This window comes from Acomys russatus, chromosome 6 (genome assembly GCF_903995435.1).
Source record: "Acomys russatus chromosome 6, mAcoRus1.1, whole genome shotgun sequence".
In the NCBI taxonomy this organism is placed as follows: domain Eukaryota; kingdom Metazoa; phylum Chordata; class Mammalia; order Rodentia; family Muridae; genus Acomys; species Acomys russatus.
In genome coordinates, this window is record NC_067142.1 from 49,213,946 (window position 1) to 49,241,406 (window position 27,461).

Below are 27,461 nucleotides of genomic sequence, written 5' to 3' on the forward strand. Positions count from 1 at the left end.
GTAACACCACACTAGAATCTAAGCCTCTAGCACATAGACTTTGAGGGACACTTAAAAGTAGTGCAGAGTGCAAACTGGAAATAAATCTAAGGGTTTTTTTTTGTTTTTTGTTGTTTTTTTTATCCCGATGCCCCACTCAACATTGTACATATGCCTAACACACAAACTTCATGACTGAGAGAGACGTTGCTTTTTCCATAAAAAGAGCCTAAAACTCTAAAGAAGCATTTTTGGCCTAAGAAAACCCCTCCGAAATAAATTTAAAACATCGTGGTCGGAGGAGGTTGAGATAGGGTCCCACTCTGAATCCCAGGCCAACCTCAAACTTAAAGTGATTCTCCTACCTCAGCTGCCCAACTGCTGGACTTAGAGGCATAATGGTCATACCAGTTTTAAATACATCCACCCTTCTGTCTATTGGCTGGATGAGTGTTACTCTCTATCAGCAAATAGTACATATTTAGGATGGGGAGGACACGTGACAAGCTCTGCCACCTTTGCTCACACAGCACCTTGCAAAGTAAGTACTTTGTATTAAACAGATGAAACATAACTTTGGTGTTGGCAAACTGAGGGTGTAGCGACTTTTGCTCCCAAGTTTGTGAAATATCATTTCCAAGGAAAATGAATTGATAAAGCAGCAAGGGAGACGACTAAAAAGGGTCCCCAGTCATTCCTTCTTTGTGAGTTGGCATGGGAGGTGCTGAGGCAGAAAGAGGGTCTGAACCACACAGAGGTAGCTTTTCATCCCCTCTGCTGCTTGCTGATTGAATATATTTTGAGATACTGGTTTTCTTTGTGTAAGCAGAGTTGTAATAAATAAATGGCATGAGATAAAGTCTGTGAAGACACATGGTAAGCATATACAGGGAGTTCTTTCAATGACCTGCTGATTACCCATGTCTCCGTGACATAAACAAAATTATCACCTTAAAGCATAGGTTCATAGAAGGCCTCAACCTTTAAGCTTCCTGAGAGCTCTCCTCTAAGGGAATTAACTTGCAATGCAGAAAAACTTAATGCCTTCCACCCTGACCTGAGGGCTGAGAATGGCTTGGGCAGTGTTTCTGGAGACCTGGCTTTCCCTGCTCCACATGAGGTTGGCTTTTGCTAACTTAAGTTATCAGAGAGAGAAAGAGAGAGAGAGAGAGAGAGAATGTCTGGAAACACAGCAGGATCTGCACCTCTGCAGGCCATCTCCAGTTCTCACTGGGATCAGTTGCTGAAGTGGGCTTCTGCAAACAGTTGGAGTTGGCTGCTTTCAGTGGTATCTACTCCCCCACTTCTTTAAGTGGTGGAGTGAGGCTTTAAACTGACCTCTCTGAGTGAGGTCTTTCTTGACATTAGAGAAAACAAAATCTCAAAGCCTCAACACAGTCAACCCCCAGTTAAGTAACTTCCTCTTGGGTTAAAAGGAAGCAAAGAACCCTTAAGTCTGGGCCGCGGTAGAAGGCACAGCAAACAGGAATCCTTGTGTTACCAGTCACCCCAATAAAGGATAAAGTTAATGTGGGATTAGCTTTTCATGACTTCAAACCACTGTCTGTTTATCAATCACACAGACCCATATTAGGAAAAAGAACTATGAAAAAGATTAAAAAGAAATTCCAGAAAATAAACAGTTCCATACAAGACAAACCACAACTGGAAGTCTTAAGGGAAATCAAAGCTTGGCTTCAATAAGCCATGCTCTGGTGGGAAATAAACAGTGCAGCATCTGCATGAACCTATTCTTGTCTGGTTATTACAGGATTAGCACCTACTGCAATTGGCCCTCTGTTCCTTCACATTCCGCTGCAGCCACCAAAAGAAATCCCTTAAAAAACTCTGTCTGAGGCTCACGAACAAGCCTGACAGCTCATTGGTGTGAAAAATGGTATTTCAACTGCTTATCTTCAGAATAGGTGGGTCTGTGCAGTAAATTGCTTCCTCTTCACTACAGGCATAAAAGTCTAACAACAAGTCTGGGAGCACAGCATTTCACAGAATCAACAGCTCGACTTGTGTGGAGGCTGAAACATGGCCACAGATTTCAGTGTGAGCAGGACATGGAGTGAAGAAGAAATACTCCTGTTGAGGTTGGCGCGCGCGCGCGCGCGCACACACACACACACACACACACACACACACACACACACAGACAAGGTTACATTTCTGCAGAGAAAGCAAAATAAACAGCATTTATCTCCCCGAACTCCTTTACAGCACTCTGAGAACTGTATGTTGCCCCACCTTGTAAGACTCCTAGAGCAGCATGTATGGGAACTGTGCTTTACCCCACCTTGTATGGTGACTTACTTAGGACATGCCTGTCCACCTTATCTTCTGCAGGAAGATATTACGTCCTCCGGGGTGGATCTAAGTAAAGAAAATGGCCTTTGTGGTTCGAGGGGTTCTCCCAAGGAAAAGGAATAGAAAATTAAGAGGGCAGAATCGTGGAGAGATTACTGCTGAGTGAGGAGGCCCAGGGTTTAGGCACCAACAGCTCATATATAATCCATCTCTGAACTACCTCAGGGCAGAACCGAAATCGCTTCTCTCGGAGCTCCACCTCTGCGGTGCCTCACAGAGTGTCTGCTCTGCATTACACTACACAGGTATTGAGCACTTAAGCCCCTCATTTCAGAGACAAGAGATTGAACTATGAGATCACACGCAAAGCCAGCCTTAAGCCTGCTCACACGGTACAGACTAAATCTTAAGTCTTCATTCAGCTACACTTCAATTGATAGCCTGAACTCGGTGCCATCTGAACTCATATTGGATCTACTATTTAATCAGTGTTATCCAGTTATTGTTTTAAAAGCAAATCCCAATGTGTCTATCCATAGAACAAAGAAAAGATATTTTTAAAAATCACAAAGGAAGAGTCATAGACCAAACACTCTAATTCCCGGTGTGCTTGTGTGCAGACTTTAAGACAGACAGCTGGAGCTTATGTGTGTGCCTTTACTCACTGTGGACATCTGTGGGCTATTATCAGTGACGTTACCTCCTATGGAGAAGAGGTCACTGATTTCAAAGTGAACTTGTGAGGGATTTTCATCTCAGCATACTGCCTACCAAGAGTTACCAGGCTCCATCTTTTTACAGCTATGAAGTATTGAGAAAAAAAAAACTACATAATTCTCCAATTTCTACTTAGACATATGAGCTATTACATAAGAACCATGATTTTAAAAAAGACTCACTAAACTCACATGTTAGTCCAGGCTTAATATGCTATCAGGCACTGTCATGCAGCAAATGACAGCTCCTTATGCCCTAGAGGAGGACACCAAGACGAGATCGGTGTACCACAAAGAATGCATGCTTCCTGAGTGTCCATGAACGTGAACATACAAGAGAACACGGACCCAGTGACCTCCCTGTGTATGCATCTTGTGCCCCACAAACATCTCTGTTAAAAGCCTGATTCCCAGGGTGGGGTTAGTGGAAGGTGGTGGGACCTTTACATGGCTGCAGTCCTCAGTGCCCTAACAGGGGAGAGAGTGAGACCTCAGATCTCCTTCTCTTTGCTCTGCATTCAGAGGTCAGCAGCTTTGCTCCATGTACATTCCCACCACAATACACTGACTTTTGACAGGACTAAAAGACAGTGAAGGCTGAGTGGTCCCAGATTGAAACCTCCAAAACTTTGAGCCAAAAATACATCTTTTCCCTTTATATGTTGATTATATCAGGTATGTGTCATGATGACAGAAAGCTGGCAAATACTTTGAGGATAAATCTACCCTTGTCAATAACAAAAACCTAGAATAGAAAGTTGTTTATTCAAAGCTTTTCTGAAGACAGACAGAAATATTACATGAAATAGTTATACCAATACTTAATAAACAGACTTTAAAATCAAAGAACAAATTAGAAAAAATATTCTTAACACAATTATAGGCAATAAATCTAATTTCCTTACTACACAAGGAATTGTAATTTGATGATTAATAATTAGAGTAACAGAAAACTGGGAATAGGGCTTCCTCAAGACCCAGCTATTCCACTCCTTGGAATATACCCAGAAAATGCTCCACCACACAACAAAGACATATGCTCAACCATGTTCAGAGCAGCTTTATTCATAATAGCCAGAACCTGAAACAGCCTAAATGTCCCTCGGTTGAAGAATGGATAAAGAAACTGTGGTACATTTACACGATGGAATACTACTCAGCTATTACAGACAAGGAAATCCCGAAATTTGTGGACAAATGGATGGAACTAGAAACAATCATACTGAGTGAGTTAACCCAGAAGCAGAAAGACTCACATGGTATATACTCACTTATAATTGGGCACTAGCCCAAAAGGCATGTCCCATGAAAGTCTTCACTTACCAGGAGATTGGGATAGATGTGAGGACATCCTACTGGGACTCTAGGTGAGAGAAATATAAGAGAATAGGGAAATAGAAGGATCCAGAGGGTCCTAGAAACCTACAAGAAGAATATCTTGATGGGTGGTTTGGGGTCCAGGGGGTCTGCTCAAACTACTGCACTAACCAAGGACAATACAAGGAGTAAACATCGAACCCCTACTCTGATCTAGCCAATGGACAGGATATTCTCCACAGTTATATGGAGAGCATGGACTAACTTAGACGTGAACTCTGGTGCCCCATATTTGACCACTTCCCCTTGGTGGGGAGCCCTGGTGGCACTCAGAGAAAGAATAAGCAGGCTACCAAGATGAGACTTGATAGCCTATGACCATATAGTGGGGGAGGAGGTCCCCCTCGGTCATAGACCTAGAGGAGGGGAATAGGGTGAAAGCGGGAAGGAAGGACGAACGGGAGGATACAAGTGATGGGATAACAATTGAGAGGTAATTTGAATAAATTAATAAAAACAATAAATTAAAGATAATTAGAGTAAAATAGTTCAAAGGAAAAGAGTATAGGATAGGAAAAGAGTTCACACACAACAAATGGTGTCTTTTGAAATACCAAACTCTACTCATAAACTCAAGAAGCCTGAGTCCCAAAGCCAGTTTTCAGTGGTCAGATCAGAGTAAAGACAGCTCAGTGGAAGAGACAGAACATGGTCAGATGGGAAGTATGCAGCCCATGGTGGGGAATGCTCAGAACAGCAGCATGGCCATGGTGGGGAATGCTCAGAACAGCAGCATGGCCATGGTGGGGAATGCTCAGAACAGCAGCATGGCCATGGTGGGGAATGCTCAGAACAGCAGCATGGCCATGGTGGGGAATGCTCAGAACAGCAGCATGGCCATGGTGGGAAATGCTCAGAACAGCAGTGTGGCCGCTGCGACCCTCTGGAGGACAGTCCAACAGGCTCCTACATCTGTATATCCTGGCATCAGTTACCGTTCTCTGAGATTATCCTATAGGAGTCTCAAAAAGCACTCAGAAAACATGCGTATGTTTAAAGATGATCCTTGTGGAGTGGTGATCACAAATTTTAAGAACAATTTTAAAAACCAGAAAGTGCTTTCTTGTCTGTCCATGAAATTATCAACTCAGTAAGTATTAGAAAGCCACTAAAAAGAAGCTAGAATATCCACCTGTATGAGCTTATTTGAAAAAATAATTTATATTTCTTGTACTTTAAACCTTCTAGCTACTATTATGAGACTTTCACAAATGCTGATTCACTGAATGAACAAAGATATCTCCAAGATAGATAAATAGGTAAAAATAAAAATTGTATGATACATTGTGTGCTTTGGTTGATTCAGTTTATACCATGTATGTGCTACAAATCCATATTGCCAGTCAGTGCTGTAGCTACTGCCGGTGCCCTCTTACAATGTCCTCAATGAATTCTTCTAACAAATAAATGAGCCAATCAATACAATATATGTGATATATTGTATATTAAGAATATATATATGAAATATTTCATATATTTCATACCTACTAGGCATTATTTGAGAAAAACAGCATTTAAGAAAACTTTAATATTTCTTCTCATATCTTCCATAGTATAAGAATTTTTATATTTCAACATGATTGTATATACCTTTAAAATTAAACATATGCACGTGTGTACACACACACACACACACACACACACACACACACACACACACACACACACACACCAAGTCTAACAAAATCATTGGCTCCCACTTCCTTCCTCAGGCAGGAAACCCCAGGCTTCAAGGATCTAGATGAGGAGCCTCAGGATGCTAAAGCAATTGTTTGGCTGACAGTTTTCTTTGTCCCAGGACTAAGTCAACATAATGATATGTTTATAAAATAACTATATTTTACTATAAATAAAACAAAAGTAAGGAGAAAACAAAAGGCTTGTCTGTGTGTGAGTTACGGTGTCCATTGCTGAGGCCCACATGTGTGAGTTACGGTATCCACTGCTGAGGTCCATGTGTTCCTCCCATGGAGCACGGACACACTCCTGTGCATGTCTGTTACACACTGACTTCAGGGGCACTGTGACTGTCACTGACAAAGTCCTCACTCATCAGCTGCTTCCTATGGATGGAACTCCACACTTTATACTTATGAGCACATTCAGTCTCCAAAACAAGGAGATTCCTAGCTAGTGAGCATTTTTATAGATATTGTAAAAAATTAAGAAATAATCTGTATCCAATTTGAAATTAGGGGTAGCTAACAGAAACAGAAATTTATAAATAGAATCTATGTTTCTAGTGCCTGCTTTTAACTCTTTTGTTTAATTTTTTACAGATTTCAGTTATTGCTTGGTTTTTCTTCATTTTTGCTTTTGCTTCTGAGACAAAGCATTGCTATGTGGTCCAGACTGGCTCAGCTCCCTGAGTACCAAGATTAGAAGCATGTACCACCATATCCAGCCTTTATGAACGTTTTGAGTGAGATTTCTTTGCCCTCGAAACAGACCATATAATTGACTCTCCGCATGCTAGCGGTTCCAAAGGTTGGCTTTCCCAGTTAATCTCCCCTTGGTTCTGAGCCACACTCTGTTCCCTGGGCACAGCCTTAGGTTCCCATGGGCAGGCACTCATCCTTAGATCTTACCTGTCCAGCAGCAGCTCCAGCACTTCCTTGGTCGAGGCAAAGCCTCTGTAAGTCGACAGGAAGATGCTGATATAGGTAAAGTCATTGTCCCCAAAAGCCGTCAGCAGGTTCTCCACAAGCTTCTCCAGGGTGCCAGCTTTGATGGTCCTGATCTTACAGGTCTCATACTGAGAGACTGTGTGTCCTGGAGGCAGCTGGTCCCCTTCAACCTATGGGACAAACTCATTATTAGCATCAGATGACATAATTCCCTGATGTAAAACTGAAAACATTGAAATGGTTAGTCAGTGTTTTGGTCTTTTCTCACAGAACTTCTCTGAAAGTCCTGTAAGGCAGTGTGCCCTCTGTGAACACAGTGTGGCAGAACAGTGGCCTTGGAGGCAAGTGTGTAGAGGTGGTGCCCCTTTCTCTATAAAGAAAGAGAGATTATGATTTCACACCTATGCAATGGCTTCTCCTTATACCCCTAGTAACAGCAAAGGCGATGGCAATACTTTATCAAAGATATTTTCTATCAAGCTGGGCATGGTGGCGCACGCCTGTAATCTCAGCACTCAGGAGGCAGAGGCAGGTGGATCACTGTGAGTTCAAGGCCAGCCTGGTCTACAAAGTGAGCCAGGATAGCCAACGCTACACAGAGAAACCCTGTCTCGAAAAACAAAACAAAAAGATATTTTCTATCACCTGGACAGAGTTTAGCAATTATCAACTATCCAATCCTCTTTGTACTATTGGAGATAAGTCTCAAACTCATTTTTAAAGACAGTGTCTCCTATGGTATGCTAGAAGAGTCAATACATATGTTACTAAAAAGCTGATTATTTCAAAATTTTATACACACATATACACATTTACATACACAAATTACATATGCACACATATTTATGTTTTAATACACACACACGCACACACACTTCATTGGGTTTATGTGAACCAGATGACATATGGTCACAGCTTGGAAAATCAGCAATGGAGGAAGTCTGTTGTCCATGGTTACCTATGAAAACCTAACCCTGATCTGACAGCCTTCAGTCCACCGGCAGCCATGTATATTCTTCTTTCATACTATTGGCAACCAAGAGAACTGGGTAAAAAACATCTGTTCTGCAAAGCATGGGGCTTAACCCAGGGAGTGATGGAGAAAGGGTGGAAAGCACAGCCCTGCTTTCCGGAAATAGCAAATACAAAAGACTTATGTCGGGCGTGGTAGCGCATACCTTTGATCTCAGCACCCAGAAGGCAGAGGCAGGTGGTTTGATGTGAGTTCAAGGCCAGCCTGGTCTACAAAGAAAGCCCAGGACAACCAAGGCTACACAGAGAAATCCTGTCTCGAAAAAACAAAAAAACAAAACAACAAAAGAAGTATTATAAAAAACAGCTAGCACAGAAAAGTAAACCTACAGTAATCAGTAGATGTCATTGTAAATTAACACACATAAACCATAATGTATAAACATTGGCGATAAATTGTAAAAGGCTTAAAAACTGACACTGAGGGAAGAGAATCAAACTGCAGAAACTAAGGGTGGGCCTTGCATTCTCAGTCAATTTGTGCCTAGCAAATTACGTGCAGATGTAATTTTCCAAATCGAACTCTGTCATGGGTGCTAAGGAAACTGACCCACCAAGAGAAGCTCTGCAATACAACTGTTTCCAAAGCAAATAATTAGTCTCACTGGTGCAAAGATTCTCATTGGTGAAAAAAAACTACCAAGCAGCATATCTGAATTATAAAGTGAATTACTTAATACTGACTGCCTAAAGTCCTAACTGAAACAGTCACGCATACAGAATTCAGAGCGGCACGGAAGACACGAATCTCTAACGTTAGCCACTGTGGCTACTGAGTCCTGTATTTTGCTTTTCCTTCACCTGCCCTGTCAGAAGTTAACCTACAAGACAAAAATTACCCAGGGATTGCTTTAAAAAAGACCCACATGGTGGCAACCACTTTTGGGTAGAATAGCTTTATACCATTATGTCTAGCTGCTGATAGGAATTAATATAAGGACTACAGTGTGTGCGGTCCATGGCTTTGTTTATTAAACATTTTAAGTTTTCTAAAGATGAGGCTAGAGAGATGGCCCAGCAGTTCAAGCTTCTCACTCTCCCAGAAGACTGAATTCAGTTCCCAGAACCCATATCAAGCAGCTCACAAGTGCCTGTAGATACCTTCTTCTGGCCTCCTTGGGCAAAAACACAAGTGACACACATGTGCATCTCTCTCTCTCTCTCTCTCTCTCTCTCTCTCTCTCTCTCTCTCTCTCTCTCTCTCTCTCTCTCTCTCTCTCACACACACACACACACACACACACACACACACACACACACAAAATAAATAAAATAAAAAGTTATAAAAGAAATGTCTAAGGGCCTGGGTCTGATTCAGGAAAAGCAGCAGTGTTTCCTAAGGCTCTTCTGCCTGCTGCCTCAGATCAAGGCCTAGTGACGGGTCCTTTTTACTCTGTTCTAGTTTTACAATGAACCCAGCTACAGCACTGGTCTGTTACCCAGAAGTTCTAATTAACTTAAAGCAGAAACAATGAGTGAAAGATACATGGTCTCAAACTCGAATTACATTTTTAATTACTAGGCACAGCACTGCTTTGAGAATGTACTATAAAATGCTTATTTTGTTTAAGAGAAGGTCCTATGTCAAGTTCAGAGACTACAGAATTCACTAAAGTCAAAGACATGTCTTTACTGCTGACTTCCTTAGCCTTCAGTGTGTCCACATAAGACTTTAAACTCTAGCAAGCAGGCACAACCCACAGCATCTCCAGGTCCACTGTCCTTTATCCCGAGAGCATCTTGCAGAACTTCGGACTGAACTGCAATGCACTGAAGACTTAATTCATGTTTAACCACTTTCTACTTTAAGAGAGAAAAGAACTCTAAGAGAAGACATTATAAAATATAATGCTAATTAGCCAAGCCTAATGGCTTATACCTACATGCCCAGCCATCAACAGGCTGAAGCCAAAGGATTGCTGTGAGTTCAGGGCCAGCCTGGGCTACACCAAAAATTCCAGACCAGCTTTGGATACAAAGTTAGACACCCCCCCGCCAATAAACAAGCAAATAAATGAAGTGTAAAATAAAAAAAATTTAAACACAATAAAAATGTTTAACAACTATCTCTCTCTGATCACTTTCTTAATGTAATGTAAGGATGTTTGGTAGCTTTTGCTTTGTACTTCAAAAGGCTCTCAAAATAATTATCTGCCTACACAATAAAACAGTACTCAGCGCCAAGTGTTACTGGCACAAGGTACGGCTTCTCCGTTGGTAGGAATGGTCAGGCTCTAATTTTTTTTTTCTCTTTTTTTGAGTAACAGTATTTTATTGCAACTATTGAGGTGAAAATTGACAAGTATGATTATCTTATCTGAAAGCTCCTTACTTTGTGATCTATCAGGTTTCCTTTACCAAGCAATTTTGTAATTTGATGAGTCTTACCTTACTTTGAAGTGCAAACTCCACTCTAAAACTAGATGTTTCTTACTGAAAATAATGATGACTTAAACGAACTAATTTTTCACTGATAGTGATGCGGCCAAGAACTCAAATACAGAGAAACGTGCTTGTTGGAGAACTTGACCACATGGGTTCCTTTTCCTGCCGAGAGCAGATCTGGCAGGCTGCCAAGGCACTCCCTGGGGAGTGGGATGGCTGTTGGAGCCAGGCTCTGTCTTTTAGTCTGCATGCATGCTTCTCCTTTGTGGCTTGACTAATTCTTGCTCCTCAGTGTTTGTATCTGTACATCAGGAAGAAGCACGGGTGGCTTGAGAGATCATTTAACAAAACATGCTCTGCGCTCTGACTGAGAAGGCTATTTGTGAATGCAGAGAGCAAGCGGCTGATTCAGGAAGGGAAGTACAGAACAGCGCAGTCGGCTGGAATCACATTCACAAAACTCAACAGTGAGTGCTAAGCACTTCAGCGCACTTGCTTAAGGTTTTCTTTAGAGTTTATGTATTCTTTTTTTTTTTTTTTTTTTTTTTTTTGAGTTTATGTATTCTTAATAAATGCCCTCGAGACTGCTTGCTGCCTGGGACAGACCAGGGTTTTGTTTGGCTTTGTTTTCAGGTGAGTTCTAACTGACCAATATTCAAACAGAATATATCCTCACAAAGCAAACAAACAAAGAAGCAAAGACTTAGAATTATCTTCTGAGCAATGGAATCATTTTGTAATGAAATTGTACAGAAATGAAATGGAAAAACACACACACTGTAAGGTGAGATAGTTCAGTGGGTACGGGAGCCTGCCATCAAGATTGCATTCTATCCCACCAACCCACATGGTGGAAGGGGAGAACCAACTTCCACAAGTTGTCCTCTGACCTCCATATGTGTATCATAGTACACACATACATACACACACATGTGCACACGCACGCGCGCACACACACACATATAAATAAATAAATAAATAAATAAATAAATAAATATTTGTTAAGAGCCCACATTTTTAAAATGTCATCTGCCATATGCCAGACCAGATAAACTAAAATGTTAAAGTTTCATTTCTGCAGTAAAAGAGTTGCTAGGTCCATATCCTTTTAAGAGACTTCAGAACCTATTTTGGTTTGTATTATCTTAATAACTTCTAATTGAAGTTTAAAAGAAAAGGGTAGACCCCTTGGCAGACAGTGTCTAGTAAGTCAGACTTGGAAAAGCCAGACAGGGAGGCCTGAGCTTGCCCTTTGGGTTAGCACACTAACAGGAAACAGCTCAAGCTGGGTCTAATCAGAACCCCATGACTTTGCTGACAAGACCATGATACCAAGGCCACAAAAATGCTGCATAGCTGTTTCCTTGGTCAACTCTTTTGCTACCAGAACTCAGCTTCTTCTAAGACAGCATGCCTAACTCATAAATATCTACAATTCTGCCCAAGTAACCTAGCTATGTGTGCAAATTCCTAATTGCCAACGCACATGTAAACTCTGGGTCCAGGACCACATGGTGTCAACATCTACTTAGGCATGGATGGACACTCTCTTTTGCTAGGTTAGAAGTGCCAGTGAAAGGATGCTTTAAAAAACTTTAATTGCAGATAAACAATCAATAACTAAATAATTTGGGAGTATGCAGAAATGTCTCTTGTAGTATTTGGGACCACACACAGGACTAAAAAAAAAAAATCAACTCCTTATTAAATATAAGCATGAGCCCCACAGACACATGCATGCATGTATATCTATCTGTATGTATTTATTTATGGACAGGGTAAGTCAAAATGTGTTTATAATTTGAAGTAAACAAAGCAGGACAATTAGCATTCTATCACAGCAAATATTACCATTCCCGTGTGTTTCCAACCTTTGCATTCTTCCCTAGCTGCTGTGAAATGTGTCGTTGACATGAGTGTCTCTGGTCCAGATGATTTGCCTACTCACTAGCCACCTTCCCTGTTCCCTCTCTAACTTCTAGGAACCTCTATTCTCTTTGACATGATCAACTATTTTTAAACAACCACGACTGAATGAGAGCAAGCGGCATTTATCGTTCTGTGCCTGGCTTATTTCCTTTAACACAGTGTCTCTAATTCTGTGTTACTGCAAAGTAACAGGATCCTTTTAAGGATGAGTAATACACCACACTGTTACAGGCCACTCACCCAAGGCCCCACACCTTGACTAATATAACAGGCAAGCTCAGGTTTCTTTTTTGAGTGATTAAGTTATTTTTCTTCTTCAGGAAGGTGTCCTGTAGTGGGATTGCTTTGATTATATGGAAATTCCATATTAGTTTGTTTAGGGGCTTCCATACTGATAGCGTGTGCCATATTTTTCTTAGAGGAGGTCAGTAGTCACATGCTGGCAACACATAGTGAAGAGGGAGAGAATAGATGCCTCTTCCACATCTTCAACTAGTTATTGACTCACATATTAGCACAACAGTACCACAAGCCAGCACAGCCTTACAGCTTAAACATCTGGGCCATCCAGTACAGAGGCAGAAGGTAAACTACTGCTTCTCACCCCTCATGTGGTCATAAGCTACATCCCCACAACTGACGGCAGGTTAACAAGCAAAACCTACAGCCGATTATATAGTCATGGTTTTATATGACCCGTGAGGCTTCAGAAAAGAAGGCTCGGGAAAAACAGTGTGCGCGTGCCTACGCTCAGTGTAGAATGGACAGCCACATCAGAGACTAAACTAGACAAAGGGGGAATAACCTGACCTAAACAGAAGAGCCGAAGATGGGCTGAGCACAGCCTGCTGGGACTGTTCTGTATCGTGTGATACTTGTCTACTGCTGTGATAAAAGATAAAACCCCATGACCGAAGCAACTCGTCGGAGGAAGGCTTGTGGTTCCAGAAGGATAAGAGCCCATCACCCTTGGAGTGGGGGTGGGGAGGACATGACAGAAGACACATATAAATGGTGGCTGGAGCAGCAACTGAGAGCTCACATCTCCAACTACAAACAGGAAGTAAGAGAGCACTGGAAACAGTGTGTGGCTTTTGAAACCTTCCCCCCCAGCGAGGGCACACCTCCTAAACTTACCCCAGTAGCACCACCAACTAGGGACCACGTGCTCAGATGCCCAAGAATATGGGGACCATCACATTCAAGCCACCATGTAAGCGTTCTCTGGGTACAGAGAAGAACCCTTCTGAATGAGGGTCTCAGCAGCTAATACCAGAGCCAGGCAACTTATTTATTGCAAACCTTACACACAAAAAGGGGAGTGAGTTTTAAGTGAGATGTTTTAGACCTTCCAAGAACTTTGGGGAAGAAGTGGTTTAGTTTCTGTTTCAGGAGATAAAAGGGAAGAAAAGTCAAAAGGTCAGAAAGATCTTGCTTTTACATCCCTGCCCTTCAGTTCAAAGCACACCATATGCCAAAGTACCTATCTGGGGGTATCATTTTCTGAGCCCCAACAGAGCTCAATGTGAGTGAAATGTAGAGAGAGAGAGAGACAGCATGTGTGTATCTTGGAAAACACTGAGACGGACCCAGTGTGCGGGAGGTGCCAGAAAAGGCTTCCTGAGTAGGCGGTGCCCACACAGCGACTGCACAATGTTGGCAAGGGCGCAGCAGGCACAGAGCCCGGCATAAACAAAGCCATTAAGGAGAACACAGCACGAGGGGAAGACGGCTGCAAAGGCAAATGTGACAATGGATGGTGGCATGGCCAGGGAGCCAGCTGGGCTCTACCTGACTACAGAGGACTTAACTGGTCCTAAGGAGTGGAGATGCCAGGTCCTCTGGGAAATGCGAGGCCAAGAGTGAGGGTGTACTCTATCCATGCTCAGAGAAACTGGTGCTGAGGCAAGAACTGTTGGGGAGGGCTTTACAGCTGGTGAACCGTTGTAGGGCAGAGGAGCACATTAGAGAGTCTTACCTGGCACAAAGCAAAAGCTGGTTAGAAAGAGAATGTTTAGAAAAGAGGAAAACCGTGAAGACTTGGTGAGCGATACATGCAGAGGTAAAGACAAAGGCAAAGAAGGAATCCGGTATATTTAGCTGATTTCTGGCATGGACGCTTTACACAAATGGTGTTACAGCAAAAGCCAAAGTAGAAAGGGGGATTGTTAGCCAAGTATGGAATCTGGACTCCGCTTTAGAAAGTACACAAGCTGAGGAGCTGGGGCATGGTTCCTTGTTAAAGTGTCTGTGAAGCAAGCATGAGGACCTGAGTCGTAGTCTGGGTCCCAACACCCATAATAAGGCAGGTCGCGACACATCTATAAGCCCGCACTGGGAAGTGGGGTGGCAATGGTGGATTTCTGGAGCATGCTGGCCTGTCATTTCAGCCAAGGAGTGAGCTGCAGGTGCAGTGAGAGACCCTGGCTCAAAAAGTAAAGTGGAGAGAGTAGAAAAAGACATCCTGATGTCAACCTCTAGCCTCCACATACACATGAATGCAAACGTATACGAGTGCGCATGCGCACATACATGTATACGAGACGCTCATACACTACTCATACACATTTAGTTAATTAATTAATTAAAAAATAGAAATAAATACCTTGAGTTGGCCATCCTCTAAGAATTCGTATAGTGTTATGAACTAACTTGGGGCATCCAAAAAGCAGTTTTGAAAAATCTAAAAGTGGGCCAGAGAGATCGCTAAGTGGTTAAGAGCACGTGATGCTCTTCTAGAAGAGTCGAGTTCAGTTCCCAGCACCCACATCAGGTCTGTAACTGCAGGTCCAGTGCATCTGATGCCTCTGGCCTCCTTGGACACCTGTACCCCTGTGCATATACCCACATTCACACACACACACATAACCGAACCAGTAAAAAGAACTCTGAAAGCTGGGAAGAAGAGCTCCAGAGGAAAATCTACTACAACAACTAGACAAGATTTACTCTTCCAGGCAGTTACGTAAAACAGGAGTGACAGGCTGAAGCTGGCAACTGAATGAATGTAAAAATGAAGAGGCTTCAATAGGAAAGACAGCAACTAAGATGAAGCATCTGCACGTGTGCCAGATTCTGTGGTGGCATTTGTGGGCAGAGAACCCAGAAACCAATCCTCATTGCGCTGCACATACACACATATGCACATACACACATATGCACATACACACATATGCACATACACACATATGCACATACACACATATGCACATACACACACGCACCAACACATGCACCTTCCATCTAATCATGCAAATACACTGAGGCCTAGACAGCACCAAGTACTGCCCAAGCATGCACCACTTGCCAACTACACATACTCTGTTTTTTTTTTTCATTTTTTGGGGGTGGTTGTTTTGTTTTGTTTTGTTTTGTTTTGTTTTGTTTTGTTTTGAAACAGGGTTTCTCTGTGTAGCCTTGGCTGTCCTGAATTTGCTTTGTTGACCAGTCTGGCCTCGAACTCATGAGATCCACTTGCCTCTGCCTCCCTGAGTGCTGGGATTAAAGGTGTGCGCCACCACACCTGGCTTCACATACTCTTTTTTGACCCTAGTCAGTGGCATCGTGTTAGTATGAATTCAACTACGCTGGGAATACGTACATCAACTGTGACAAAATAGGGCTCTTGAAGAGCTGGTTTTTCAGCATCCCACAGCCCAAGCGTCCTTCTCAGTGTGTCAATGGCAGCTGACACACCTTTCTCCTTGTGCCCACTCCAAGTGAAGTATTTTGTTGCCACTACAGTCTTTGACCTCAGAGAAGATAGAGAATTATGTCTCTGGAGTCTAGAATATAATGATAAAATAATAATAATAATAATAATAATAATAATAATAATAATAATAATAATAATAATAATAATAATAATAATAACAGTAGTAGTAGTAGTAGTAGACGAACAGCCCTGAGCAGGTTCACAACAACGAACACAATCAAAACAGCCAAACAACCCTCAGGAGTTGACCTTGCATGAAGTCACCAGTGAGAATGAAGCCCAGGGCCAGGCCTCTGAAATGAGTGTCCTTCATCCTCAGGAAAACGCTAAGGGAGTCCAGGGAGCAAACAACAGCCAGCCTTTATCACACAGAAGCCCCAGCCCCCTCCATCCTGTTTCAGCAGGGTTTCCTAGATCGCCCCTATGGAGGCCAGGAACTGTCCCTGAGGAAACAGGAAGTTGTTTTTCCCCCCACAATCGACTATTTCTTTAACATTTCTAACACAAACCACTATTTCTGGCCATCTCTTAAGAGTTCAGAACTTCCTGTGAATGGTCTCAACCCTGCCTCCTCTCTGTGTATTTTTCCTTTTCTTGAAATCAGGTCTTGCTGATCAGGCTGACCTCAAACTCCTAGCATTCCAGTGATCCTCCTGCCTCAGTGCCCCCAGCACACGGGACTTGAGACACCTGTGATTTCTGCATCTGCTTCTGTTGCTGAGGTTAGTTTAGTATAGAAACAAGAGCTAAAACCTCAACGTCTCAAAGTTCTGGCCATCTCCTTATAGCGAGAAATCACCTGCTGCCTTGAGAAGTCCAAGGACCTAGAGCTTGAACTAGGAGAGCCCCTGCTGTACTTCCTATTCAGTGTTGTACACTGTCCCACAGAGAACAGGGTCCCAGGCAAACTTCCCCAACTCACGCCCACTCCCTGTCCTCCCATTGAGAGCTTCCGGTGTCCAAGATAAGCAGATACTGTGGTCCCAGGCTCAAGGGTATCCTTGCTGTCTGGACTTTCATCTGATTTGTGTAATCCAACCATTATCTATCTGTAGGGGTCAGTAGGTGGTAGAGAGCTTCTGTGCGATCTACTATTCTTTGCGAATGAAGCCAGCTATGAACTGAAAGCCTTCTCCACAGCCCTGAAGTTTCCCACTAACCTATAAAGCCCACAGACAGCTTCCTGGGGCGTTGTAACCTTGAGGGAATTCTAAGTCTCCAATCACAGATCCTAAGCTTGGATGGGGGCAGAACTGCCTGATGACCCCAAACTTAAAGCCATTAGCTTGGTTCTTATTCTAAATATCACCCCCAAGAAACCTCTCATCCCCATCTTCCCATGGGATTAGTTCAGTTTTAATCAAACTAAATATTTCCCACCATTAGTGGACTGGAGAGATGGCTCAGTGGTTAAGAGCACTGACTGCTCTTCCTAAGCACCCAGGTTCTATTCCAGCACCCGCAGGGCAGCTACCAACCACTTGTCACTCCAGCTCTAGGGGGCCTAATACCTTCTTCTGACCTCTATAGATGCTGCAGGCATGTGCACAGACGTGCACACAGGCAAAACATCCACAAACATAAAATAAGTCTAAAAACAAAATAAAACAGAACAAATTCCTACTATTACTATCATCTACTACCACAAAAGACCAAGCATAAAAACCAAAACCCCAGGCTACAGGATGGCTAGTTGGCAAAGTACTCAGCATGCAAACATGAGGACCGAGGTTAGGATCCCTACCACCCACATTAAAAAGAAGGGTACTTCGGCACATGTCTGTTACCCCAGCCCTGGGCAGTACAGAACATAGGATCCATGGCAGACAAAAATAGGTGGGACAATCAAACAGATTCAGTGAGCTCCATGTTCAGTGAGAGACACTGTCTCAAAAACTACAATGGCAAGTGAATGAGAAAGACATCTGACCTCCATATAGCATACACGTTCATGAATGTCCTGTCACACATGTACACACACACACACACACACATACATACACACACACGTGCGCACACGCGTGCGAGCAAGAATAAAAGGGGGGAGGGGGAGAGGGAGAGAAGGAGAGGAAGGGGGAGAGAGACAAACAGAGAGAGAGGAGGGAGGGAGGGAGGGAGGGAGGGAGGGAGGGAGGGAGGGAGGGAGGGAGAGACCCATATCAAGCTGTCAGTGAAATCTTTACGCCCTGGATTTTGGGATCCCAGTAATGATATTGTATAGCTTGTTTCTTTTCCTTTCCAGTACAACAATGCTGCTGCTGATATAATAATGTTGATGTGTGACTTCAAACTTCAAATATAAAATGCAAAAAGTTGTGGAGCTCAGAGTCTCTAACAAGTCCACCACCACTCAGAACTGTGTTTATCATAAGTAATATCCCACAGCACAGGTTCCCTCACACAGCAAACAGGGATCTTTCAAGTATATGATCAGACATTCAAATATAAAACCAAAATTCAGTTCCTCTTGGGCACATTTCTTGGAAAGAGACACTGTATATTTCTCATATTGAGTACCGCTCTCCTGGCCTGTAAATTAATTCTAAGAAACTGTTGCCATGCTGTAAATGCAGGAGGAGGAGCAGGAGAGCTGCCCTGCACAGTTGCCATGCTGTAAATGCAGGAGGAGGAGCAGGAGAGCTGCCCTGCACAGTTGCCATGCTGTAAATGCAGGAGGAGGAGCAGGAGAGCTGCCCTGCACAGTTGCCATGCTGTAAATGCTGAGAGAGGAGCAGGAGAGCTGCCCTGCACAGTTGCCATGCTGTAAATACAGAGGGAGGAGAACAATGCACGGCTGCTTGAAGAACTACTAAACCCCACAACAGCTGGAGTCCCTAGGGAGCACTCATATTCTGTACCAAATTTGAGATTGTTAATTAGTTTGCCTATATGCTAGGTTTAAGGCTATTCTAAATTCAAAGCTTTTTTACGGAATTAAAAACAAAACTTATCATTGAAAATAGGATACAGACAAAAAGGTAGATTTAGTGCTCTTAAGTCTGACTCTTATGAAAGAAAAAGAAGATAGATTATTGAAAATACTGATGGCAGGGTAGAACATAGGTACAACTTCTCCAAATGAACAGAAACTGAAAAGGCAAACATTTTTGTTCACTAAATATTAATGACCAAAAATACACATATAAAAAGGCAGGTGTCAGCTGTAAAGAAAAGGCTTGTCTGCCTGATAACATGTTCATCATTCCCATGGCTTGGGATGCATTCTTGACGTCATTTAGTCAAGACAGCATTAGCCTCCTCTGTGCAAGGAACCTAATTGAGACACTAAGGAAACCTTAGTACACAAAGGAAAGGAGGGGCATCTGCTGTTTAAAACGCTAATAGTGCAGACTATAGTCCGAATGTGAACTGAATGTCACTTAATGACATACAGAGATAAAGTTCAACACCAGTGCATGACATAATTTAATAAATGCTAAGCGAATGTGCCGAAACCTTAAAGGGGAAACTATAGAACTCTGAGATTCATTGATAAAGTTTACAAGTAACAGACTAAAAATGTCAAGAAACTAGATTTTTATTTCTAGTTCTAGTCCAATAAGTCATTAAGAACTTGTTAGTGTTCCCTATGCTTCTCAGCAGTGGGTTAATTTATAATTTGGTTGCTTTTTGTTTGCTCCTAAATACACGTAAGTCAATTAATTCATTCAACAAACACTTGTTGAATCTCTACTGCATGGTTGCTGGAAGTCATAAACACAACAGAGACCCAGACAGACAAGATGCCAAGATATCCCCCAGATAAATGTTCCTCCTCTACAATTAAATAAGATGAAAGCAGATCCCTGGGCTCATCTGCCTAGTTTAAGTCTATGGGGCCCTATCCCACAGGGGCGGAGTCCTCAAGCTGTCTGAGGCTGTGAGTTTTATGGCGGCTTGCTAGAAACGCCACAGGGATGCAGTTTGCTTCACACACGGAGAGCAGAGCAGAGAAGGAACACAGCGCTTCCTAATCACTTTTTATCGCTGTGAGTAGTGACTGCAGATGGGACCACCGGGCAGACATAGCATACAAACAGCAGTCCTCTGCCATCACTTCCCTGTGACATCTCTAGCAGCAGCAGCACCAGGGAACCTACCTATGGGTTCTAGTGAGCATTTATTTCTGTTAAATGAAGACACCACTCAATTTTATAAAACAACAAAAGTTCAGAAGAAGGTTCCTAATTTTCAATCATATCATAGTAATGATGTTCCTATATTAAAAAATAGTTTTGTTTTTAAATTTTTACCAAAAAACAATTCATACTGAGGGATATACTTGTCTCCTCTCTCTAACACTACAGTCTTCAAGAAAATCACCTCAGGTTCTGAGTGACAAATCCACCTTCTGACCCTGTGCTCCAGGAGACCTGAAAGAAAGCCCAAGTTTTGGCAGCAGCTTTGGCAACTCCTCCTGCAGAAGGTGCACTGGCTGCCACTTGAGAAACACAGTGTGACAATGTGGAAGCAAGAACAAATAAGGCTCAATGAAGGAACAAGGAAGAAACTGACTACTATACGTTTGGACAAGGCCACCTGACCTCACTTACTCCTGGCTTTCTCTATGCAGGCTAAGAACACCATTGTGGAGTCTTCCCTAACTCACCTTGCCAGTATGAAGATGGCTTTTCCAACTGTGGGATGAAATCCCAAATACGCAAGATTAAAGAACTATGCAGAATGTGAAGACTTTCCTGACACATGTGCCAACGGCCCAAGACACTTCCCAGAAACCCACGGTGATCTTCCTCAAGTGTTTATGCTGCGTATCCAGTGGGCTTTGTGACAAGGGAGGGCACTGCGATCAGCCTACGGCATTGGCCTCTGCCTTCACGTCTCTTCCCGCTGGCTGTCCCCCTGTGGAAATGTTTTACCACCTCCTTCCTGTGGTGAGCACAGAGCTGGCACTGTGAGTGCCTTCCTGGAACTCACTGACCCTCCTGCTGAACATCAACAGGCTATAAATGGCACTCTGGCTGCTGCTCGGCCCTTGCAGTGCACTCGATAAATCTGTTTTCTTCTAAGAAAACGTGACAATAACAATTACAATCCTAAGAATATTGTGCACCTATCTCATAATAATCTTACATAGCAGATACATCTATTATTTCCTCTCTACAATTCTAGAAACTGAAGCCCAGAGAAGCCAGGCAGCTTGATCCAGGTCACATGCTAAGAGGTGAAGCCAGGATTCAAGTTCAGGAGGTCTAGACTCAGACTTTGACTCAGCCACAGCACTATCTTGGCACTTGTAAACTTCCCCACAAATCCACAGGTGCCCTTCAGTTGCTCACCGTGCACTCAGTACCCATGCTGGTCTACTCTTCCTCCTCAGTCCCATCACCTGGTCACAATGTAGGCCCCAAGCCCTAACTGAGGATACTAGGGCCTCACTCGCTTCACTAAGAGAGACCTCAGTAGTCTCACGCACCTGCTTCCAACCGCCCCTTACCCAGTGCCCTCCAGCCACAATGATGCTTCCAAAGTGCATGGTGGGCTTTAGAATAAAGCCCAAGTATCTGTGAAGCTAAACTTACCCTGTAACTCAGTAGTTCATCCTAAGTATGTCCCCAACAAGAATGAGCGTGTCCATCAACCGGAAGATAAAGACAGATGGATTCAGGGTTATACATAGTAGCCACGCTGTTTCCACATTAGAACACTTGTTTCAGATTCTCCACTTATCCTAAGAATACGATCACTAGGAAACCAATGGAGCCAACAAATCTGGGCAGAGGAGCGGGATGTAGCAGCAACTGATGCACCAACTAAGGAGCATGCGTGGTGAGGACCTAGCCCTCTGCTCAGATGTAGTGGATAGTCAGCACAGTCTCCTTGTGGGCCCATAATATGGGGAGTAGGGACCACTTCTGAGGTGGACTATTAGCCTCTTCAGGTTGATCACTTCCCCCTGGCAGGAGGAAGAGGATACAGGTAGCCCAGGTGAGTCTTGATAGGCTGATGTCAGATGTTAGGGGAGGAGGGCTTCCCCTTTCTGAGGACTAGGGGAGGGGGAGAGGGAGGGAGAGGAGGGAGGGAGGGAGGGAGGGACCAGGAGGCAAGTAGGCAGGGGGCTATGAACAGGATGTAAAGTGAACAAATTAAAAAGAAAAAAGAAAATAATACGATTACTCACCTAAGTACCAGCCCCACCCCCCACCCCCCATTCTGTGCTCCAGAAGAGCCAAGAACTTATGAGGGCACTGGGCAGCTGCACAGAGCAATGACCTTTCCACCTCACCTACACCCTTGCTGCGCACCCACAGTGACCAGAAAGTTCACAGCATGACCCGCCGCAGCAAATCCAGCACATGGTCCCATTTCCTTCTTTACAGTGTTATGACTAGAAGACTCATTCCTCTTAAACTCTTAGGTTACTCACAGTGACTTCTAAAAACACAAATCGGTCATGTCACTCTCTTGTTTAAAACCTCTTTTGCTTTCCATGACACCTGGAAAAGATCCAGCCTTTCTGCTAGAACTCCCAAGGCCACTTCCAACTGTTCCCCTGACCTTCACCACACAACCATCCACTTCCTTCCCTGAGCCTCAGGCTCACTCAGTGACCGGCATGTCGTTCCTAAATGCAGTAGGCTCCTTTAGGCCTCCAGAGCTCTGCACTGGCTCCTTCTGTGCTCTGAAGGCCAATCAAGGTCTCCTGGATGGCTCCTCACTCCTTCTTATGACCAGGCAGCATCTGCACAAGTCACTCCCTGTACCCACATCCCTCCACGGTCACAGAATCCACGTTTCCCGCCCCCCTACACACACACACACACACACACACACACACACACACAACACACACCACACACACACACACACACACACACACACACACACACACACACACACACACACACCCCAGACCACTTCATATACTATCTATAAACAGAAGAGCAGCAATCCTGGCTGTGTCATTCCAGGCTCTGTCTCAGGTCATGATGGGTCTTGCCATGCAAGGAGTGCTCTATTAATGTTTGCAGTAATGAATGGAGAACACATGGGGTAATTAAAGTAGGCATTATCTTTCAAATATCTATGCAAGGCATAAGAGACTCCACAAATCACATGAAAAATGCAAAAATCTAAACTAAAAATCATAGGCAAACAAAGTAAGCTGATATATTCCCTTCACAGAAATGGAGAACTGCAGTGCAGCTGCTGAAATGATTGTTCTCAGTGGTTTTTGAGACTGGTCAGGTCTATAGTTCATTATCATAACTAAAAATTACTAAACTCATGTGATTTTTTTTTTCCTCCAGAATTCCTTTCCTATCAAGATGGAGATGCTAAATCAAACTTTTGGACTCTGAGAGGCACATTGCTCTCACTGTTCTGTCAGCTGTACGTGCCACAGAGCTGGTGGCTCGATCTGAAAACAGAGTGGCAACCTACACTTACTTGCTTGATTTCTTCCAGTTCCAAGTGGGAGTGTCAGAAGAACGACTGTACAATCAAACCCACCAGCCCCAGGACGTGAGTGTGAATAAACACACTGCAACAAATGTACTTGTGTGGTGTTGGCCTACCAAACAGCATTCAGCATCACACACAGACACACACACACACACACACACACAGACACACACAGACAGACAGACAGACACAGACACACACACATACACACACAGACACAGACACACACAGACAGACAGACAGACACAGACACACACACACAGACAGACAGACACAGACACACACACACAGACAGACAGACAGACAGACACACACACAGAGACAGACAGACAGACACACACACACACACACACACACACACACACACGACAGTCACACAGAGGAAGTCAGGATCTTGTTTGAAACCTTTAACTGCCCCTTTCCCCAGCCAGGTTCTAAGGGCTTGTAGTAACTCTTCTTTCTTTTTCTTTTTCTTTTCTTTTTTTTCAGTAAGTCTTTATAACTGAAAAAATACTGCACCCAAACATCTTCTACAATGTCAGCTGGGAGGACTTTGATCTTGAACCTGTTCGTGTTTGGGAAACAGTAGGGGGCTATAAGCAGGTGACTATGTCTGCATGAGCATAGAGTACAAATATGTGTGTGTCGTAATCACATGGCTCTAGACTGTAGACTCTCCAGGGAGGATGAGCTGCATACAAGACAAGAGATGACAGGAGCACAGTACCTCCAAATGTGGAGTACCACACTCTCTAATGTTAGAGTCACCATGGGTACTTGTAAAAGGCGAGCTATGCGCTTCACTCCCCACCCACTATAGTGCAGTTACCAAAATGCTGTAACTCAGGCTGGGTGAGCACTTCGGCCCATGTCACTATAACAAACATTACTGACCAGAGTCACAGCGCCAGGCCAGGTGAATTCCGAGGATGATGAAAAAGAAACCAATGACGAGAGAACAAAAGAAATCTGCTTTTCCAGGGCATGATGGCCATGGTGCCCACTTCTAGAATTTCTGCATTATTCCTCTCTTCTCCAGCCCCCCTTCTTCTTTACCTTGAATAAGGGGCATTAGTTTTCTTTTCAGTCATTGCCTGGCAGCAGTTTTACTCAGAGTATAAGTGTACACACACTTTGAACTAGTCCCAACTAGAGCAGATGAGAAGGCATATACATGAGCCAACTCCCCATACAGGTTTGCATCTGACTGGTAAATTTCAGATAACACTACCACTTTTATTTGTGTGACCTTTTCCAACATTCAAAGACTCCCTCTATACAGTCTCATCAGAACCTCACATCAATTGCATTTTGCAGACAATGATACTGGCGAGGTCAGACTCTCCTGAAGTGTCAAGAGCTACTCTGTGTGGGCAGATTATAAACGAAACACAAATCTGGATCCTATATAAAATTCCCCCTATTGGGGACTGGGAGGGAAGAAACAGCATCTGCCTCAGCTAGGTTTTTAATAGGAAGTTAGCACAGGCAGGCTAACCTCATAAGGGACAGATAGTATTTAGCTCACGGTTCTGGAGATCTGAGGGCAAAGTGCCAGTCACAGCTCTAGTGAGGACCTTGAGGGCAAGACACCAACACAGTGACAAGCATCATCTCCAAACAGGAAGCGAGAGTGGCTTGGAGAGACGGGCTGGCTCTTGCAGTAGCTCACTCACACAAGAACCTGGGGATCCTACAACAGTGACCTTAACCCCTTCAAAGGGAGGCTCCTTCAATGAGCTGCACATCTCTGACTGAGCTCTATGCCTTAAGGGTTCTAAGCGACCTCCCAACATCAGCACCCTGAGACCAAGCCCTGGAGGAACCCTATCCAAACCGAAGCACCATTGTAGGCAACTACCAAATATCTGGCTGTAGTACCTGTCCAAATAATTACTAAGATCATTTGAAGGTAAATTTTTAATTCTTGAGGCATATATTGCATTTTGATCATATTTAACGCCCATAACCCTTTCATTTCCTCTCCACTCCCACTGAACCCTTCAAATATTTAGCTCTCATGTTAACATGACAGAGGTCATGAGATTGTGGAAAATTATAACTAACTCTAACAAAACACAAGTTGTCAAAGAAGTGTAATGGCCATGTCATCAGCAGTAATTGTATGTTTGGATTTTCAAATAGGCATCCTCCCCTCCCACTTAAAAAAAGAAAGAAAGAAAAGTTGCAGCATTTTTCTTCCCAGGAATGCGATTTAACTTACTAGCTAAGCTAATAACCACGAGCTGCCTTGCTGAAGACAAAGAAAGCCCTGTCTCTGCAAGTGGACACCACGGTCTTGGGTGAGGGATTCCAGTATCTGTGCTGAGTGACCATTCCGTTATGTAACCGATGGAGCTGTGCGACTGTCTGCCACCAAAGCCACACTGTTCTGTCATTCTAATCGGAGGAGCCGGGAGGCCTGCCCTTCACATTCAAAAGTTTCCCTTGGTCACTTCTCTAGCTCTTAAGGTTAAAAAGGTAAAGTTCTTTTGAGCCAGGGAAATCATGTACATAGCTGTTGTGCCCCACAGAAATAATGGCAGGAAAAAAAGAGAGAAAAAAAATGTTTGTTTGTTTGTTTTTTAAAGTTTAAGAGCGAGCTATGGGGAGGGTAAGAGGCTCAGAAAAGCAAGACTCAGTCCACCAAAGAGCTGTGCTTTTAGCTAAGCTTTAATTGAGGAAATCATAGCATTTTCCAAATCTACTTGTATGACCTGATAGACCCTCTCCAGACACTTAGAAACACTTAGCGATTAATTGTTCCAAAAAGGACCTGAGAGGCCCAGGTGTGCCACGGACACCACACAACAGAGCACAGAGAGCCTAGGAATCCACAGGGCTTCTTCCTTCCATGTGCAACTGAGAGCCAGTCCCACACGCTTTGGGTACAGGCAATGAGGGAAGCAGACCTTTAAAAGGGCCTCCAAGGAAATCAGGGAAGATGTTGTTCAGGGTGTGAATAAAGCTGAGGGAAAAAAAAAACCAAATGTTTAAAAAAAGAAGTAGTATTCAAATTATGCCACAGGGGAATTCAGTCTTTGGTAAGCAGTTATTTTCCCACAGGGAGAGCCCTTCAAACACCAGTGTTTTTAAAGTTTCATTTCTTTTGATGGAAATGTTTAAAAAAATATACTCTTTTTCTGCCTTCAGAAGTAGAATATACTGAATGTGGTTTAGCTTTTCATTCACAGCCCAGGAGGCCGCCAGTTGTGCACAGGCCTGTGGCATGTGCCTCTGACATACATGTCATTAGCCATCGTCTTTTTCTTGTACATCTTCACTCAACAGGTACTCCTGTCTTCCATCTGTCAGACAGCTACAGCTGTGGGCGAGGGAAGGGAGAAACCCCTCAGCCCCTGGAACCTAGATTCCAGTGGAGGGACGTGAAAAGCCATCAACAGTGAAAACACAAATGAAGAAAGCAGCGCACTGGTGATGGCTCTTGGGGCAAAGTGAGGCAAAATGGGGTAAAAGGAAAGGATTGTCCTTGAATGAGTAGACAGAGAAAGCCTTGTGCACAGAGTGACATTTGAGCACAGCCTTCCATAGCATTACCTGCTGATGCTGTGAGTATGTCAGCGGCCGTAGCCCACTCTCCTCCCACTTGCTGCTTCTGGACGGTGAGGGAGCGGTAAGTAGCTGTGCTCTATAGTCAGAGCACGGATGGTGCTCATCCAGAATGCGACTCTCCCGCCTGACTCGGACACGACTACTCCAGAGACCCTTTGATTAGCATTAAGGTTTCCTTATTTGTTTGCTTGGTTTTTGTTTGTGCACATACATGTTGGCGTGTGTGTTGATGTGTAAGTGCGTGTGTGTAGGGAGGTGGAGGCTGGAAGTCACTGTCAAGTATCTTCCTCAATTATTCTCCACCTTACTCATTTCATTTTTGCGTATATGTTCACACATGTGTGTGTGTGTGTGCATGTATGCATATTTACAAGTGTGAAGTCACACTGCAAA

The 27,461-nt window shown here is 43.6% G+C and overlaps 1 protein-coding gene across 2 annotated transcripts in view; it reads right to left on the minus strand.

Annotated features, from left to right (window-relative positions):
• The window catches only part of Rgl1 (ral guanine nucleotide dissociation stimulator like 1), a 260,437-nt gene that overhangs the window by 61,045 nt on the left and 171,931 nt on the right, over positions 1–27,461 (minus strand). For both annotated transcript variants that reach the window (XM_051147577.1, XM_051147578.1), the window contains one exon: positions 6,974–7,182. In XM_051147577.1, coding sequence (XP_051003534.1) covers positions 6,974–7,182 — 209 coding nt within the window. The remainder of the gene's footprint in view (positions 1–6,973; positions 7,183–27,461) is intronic.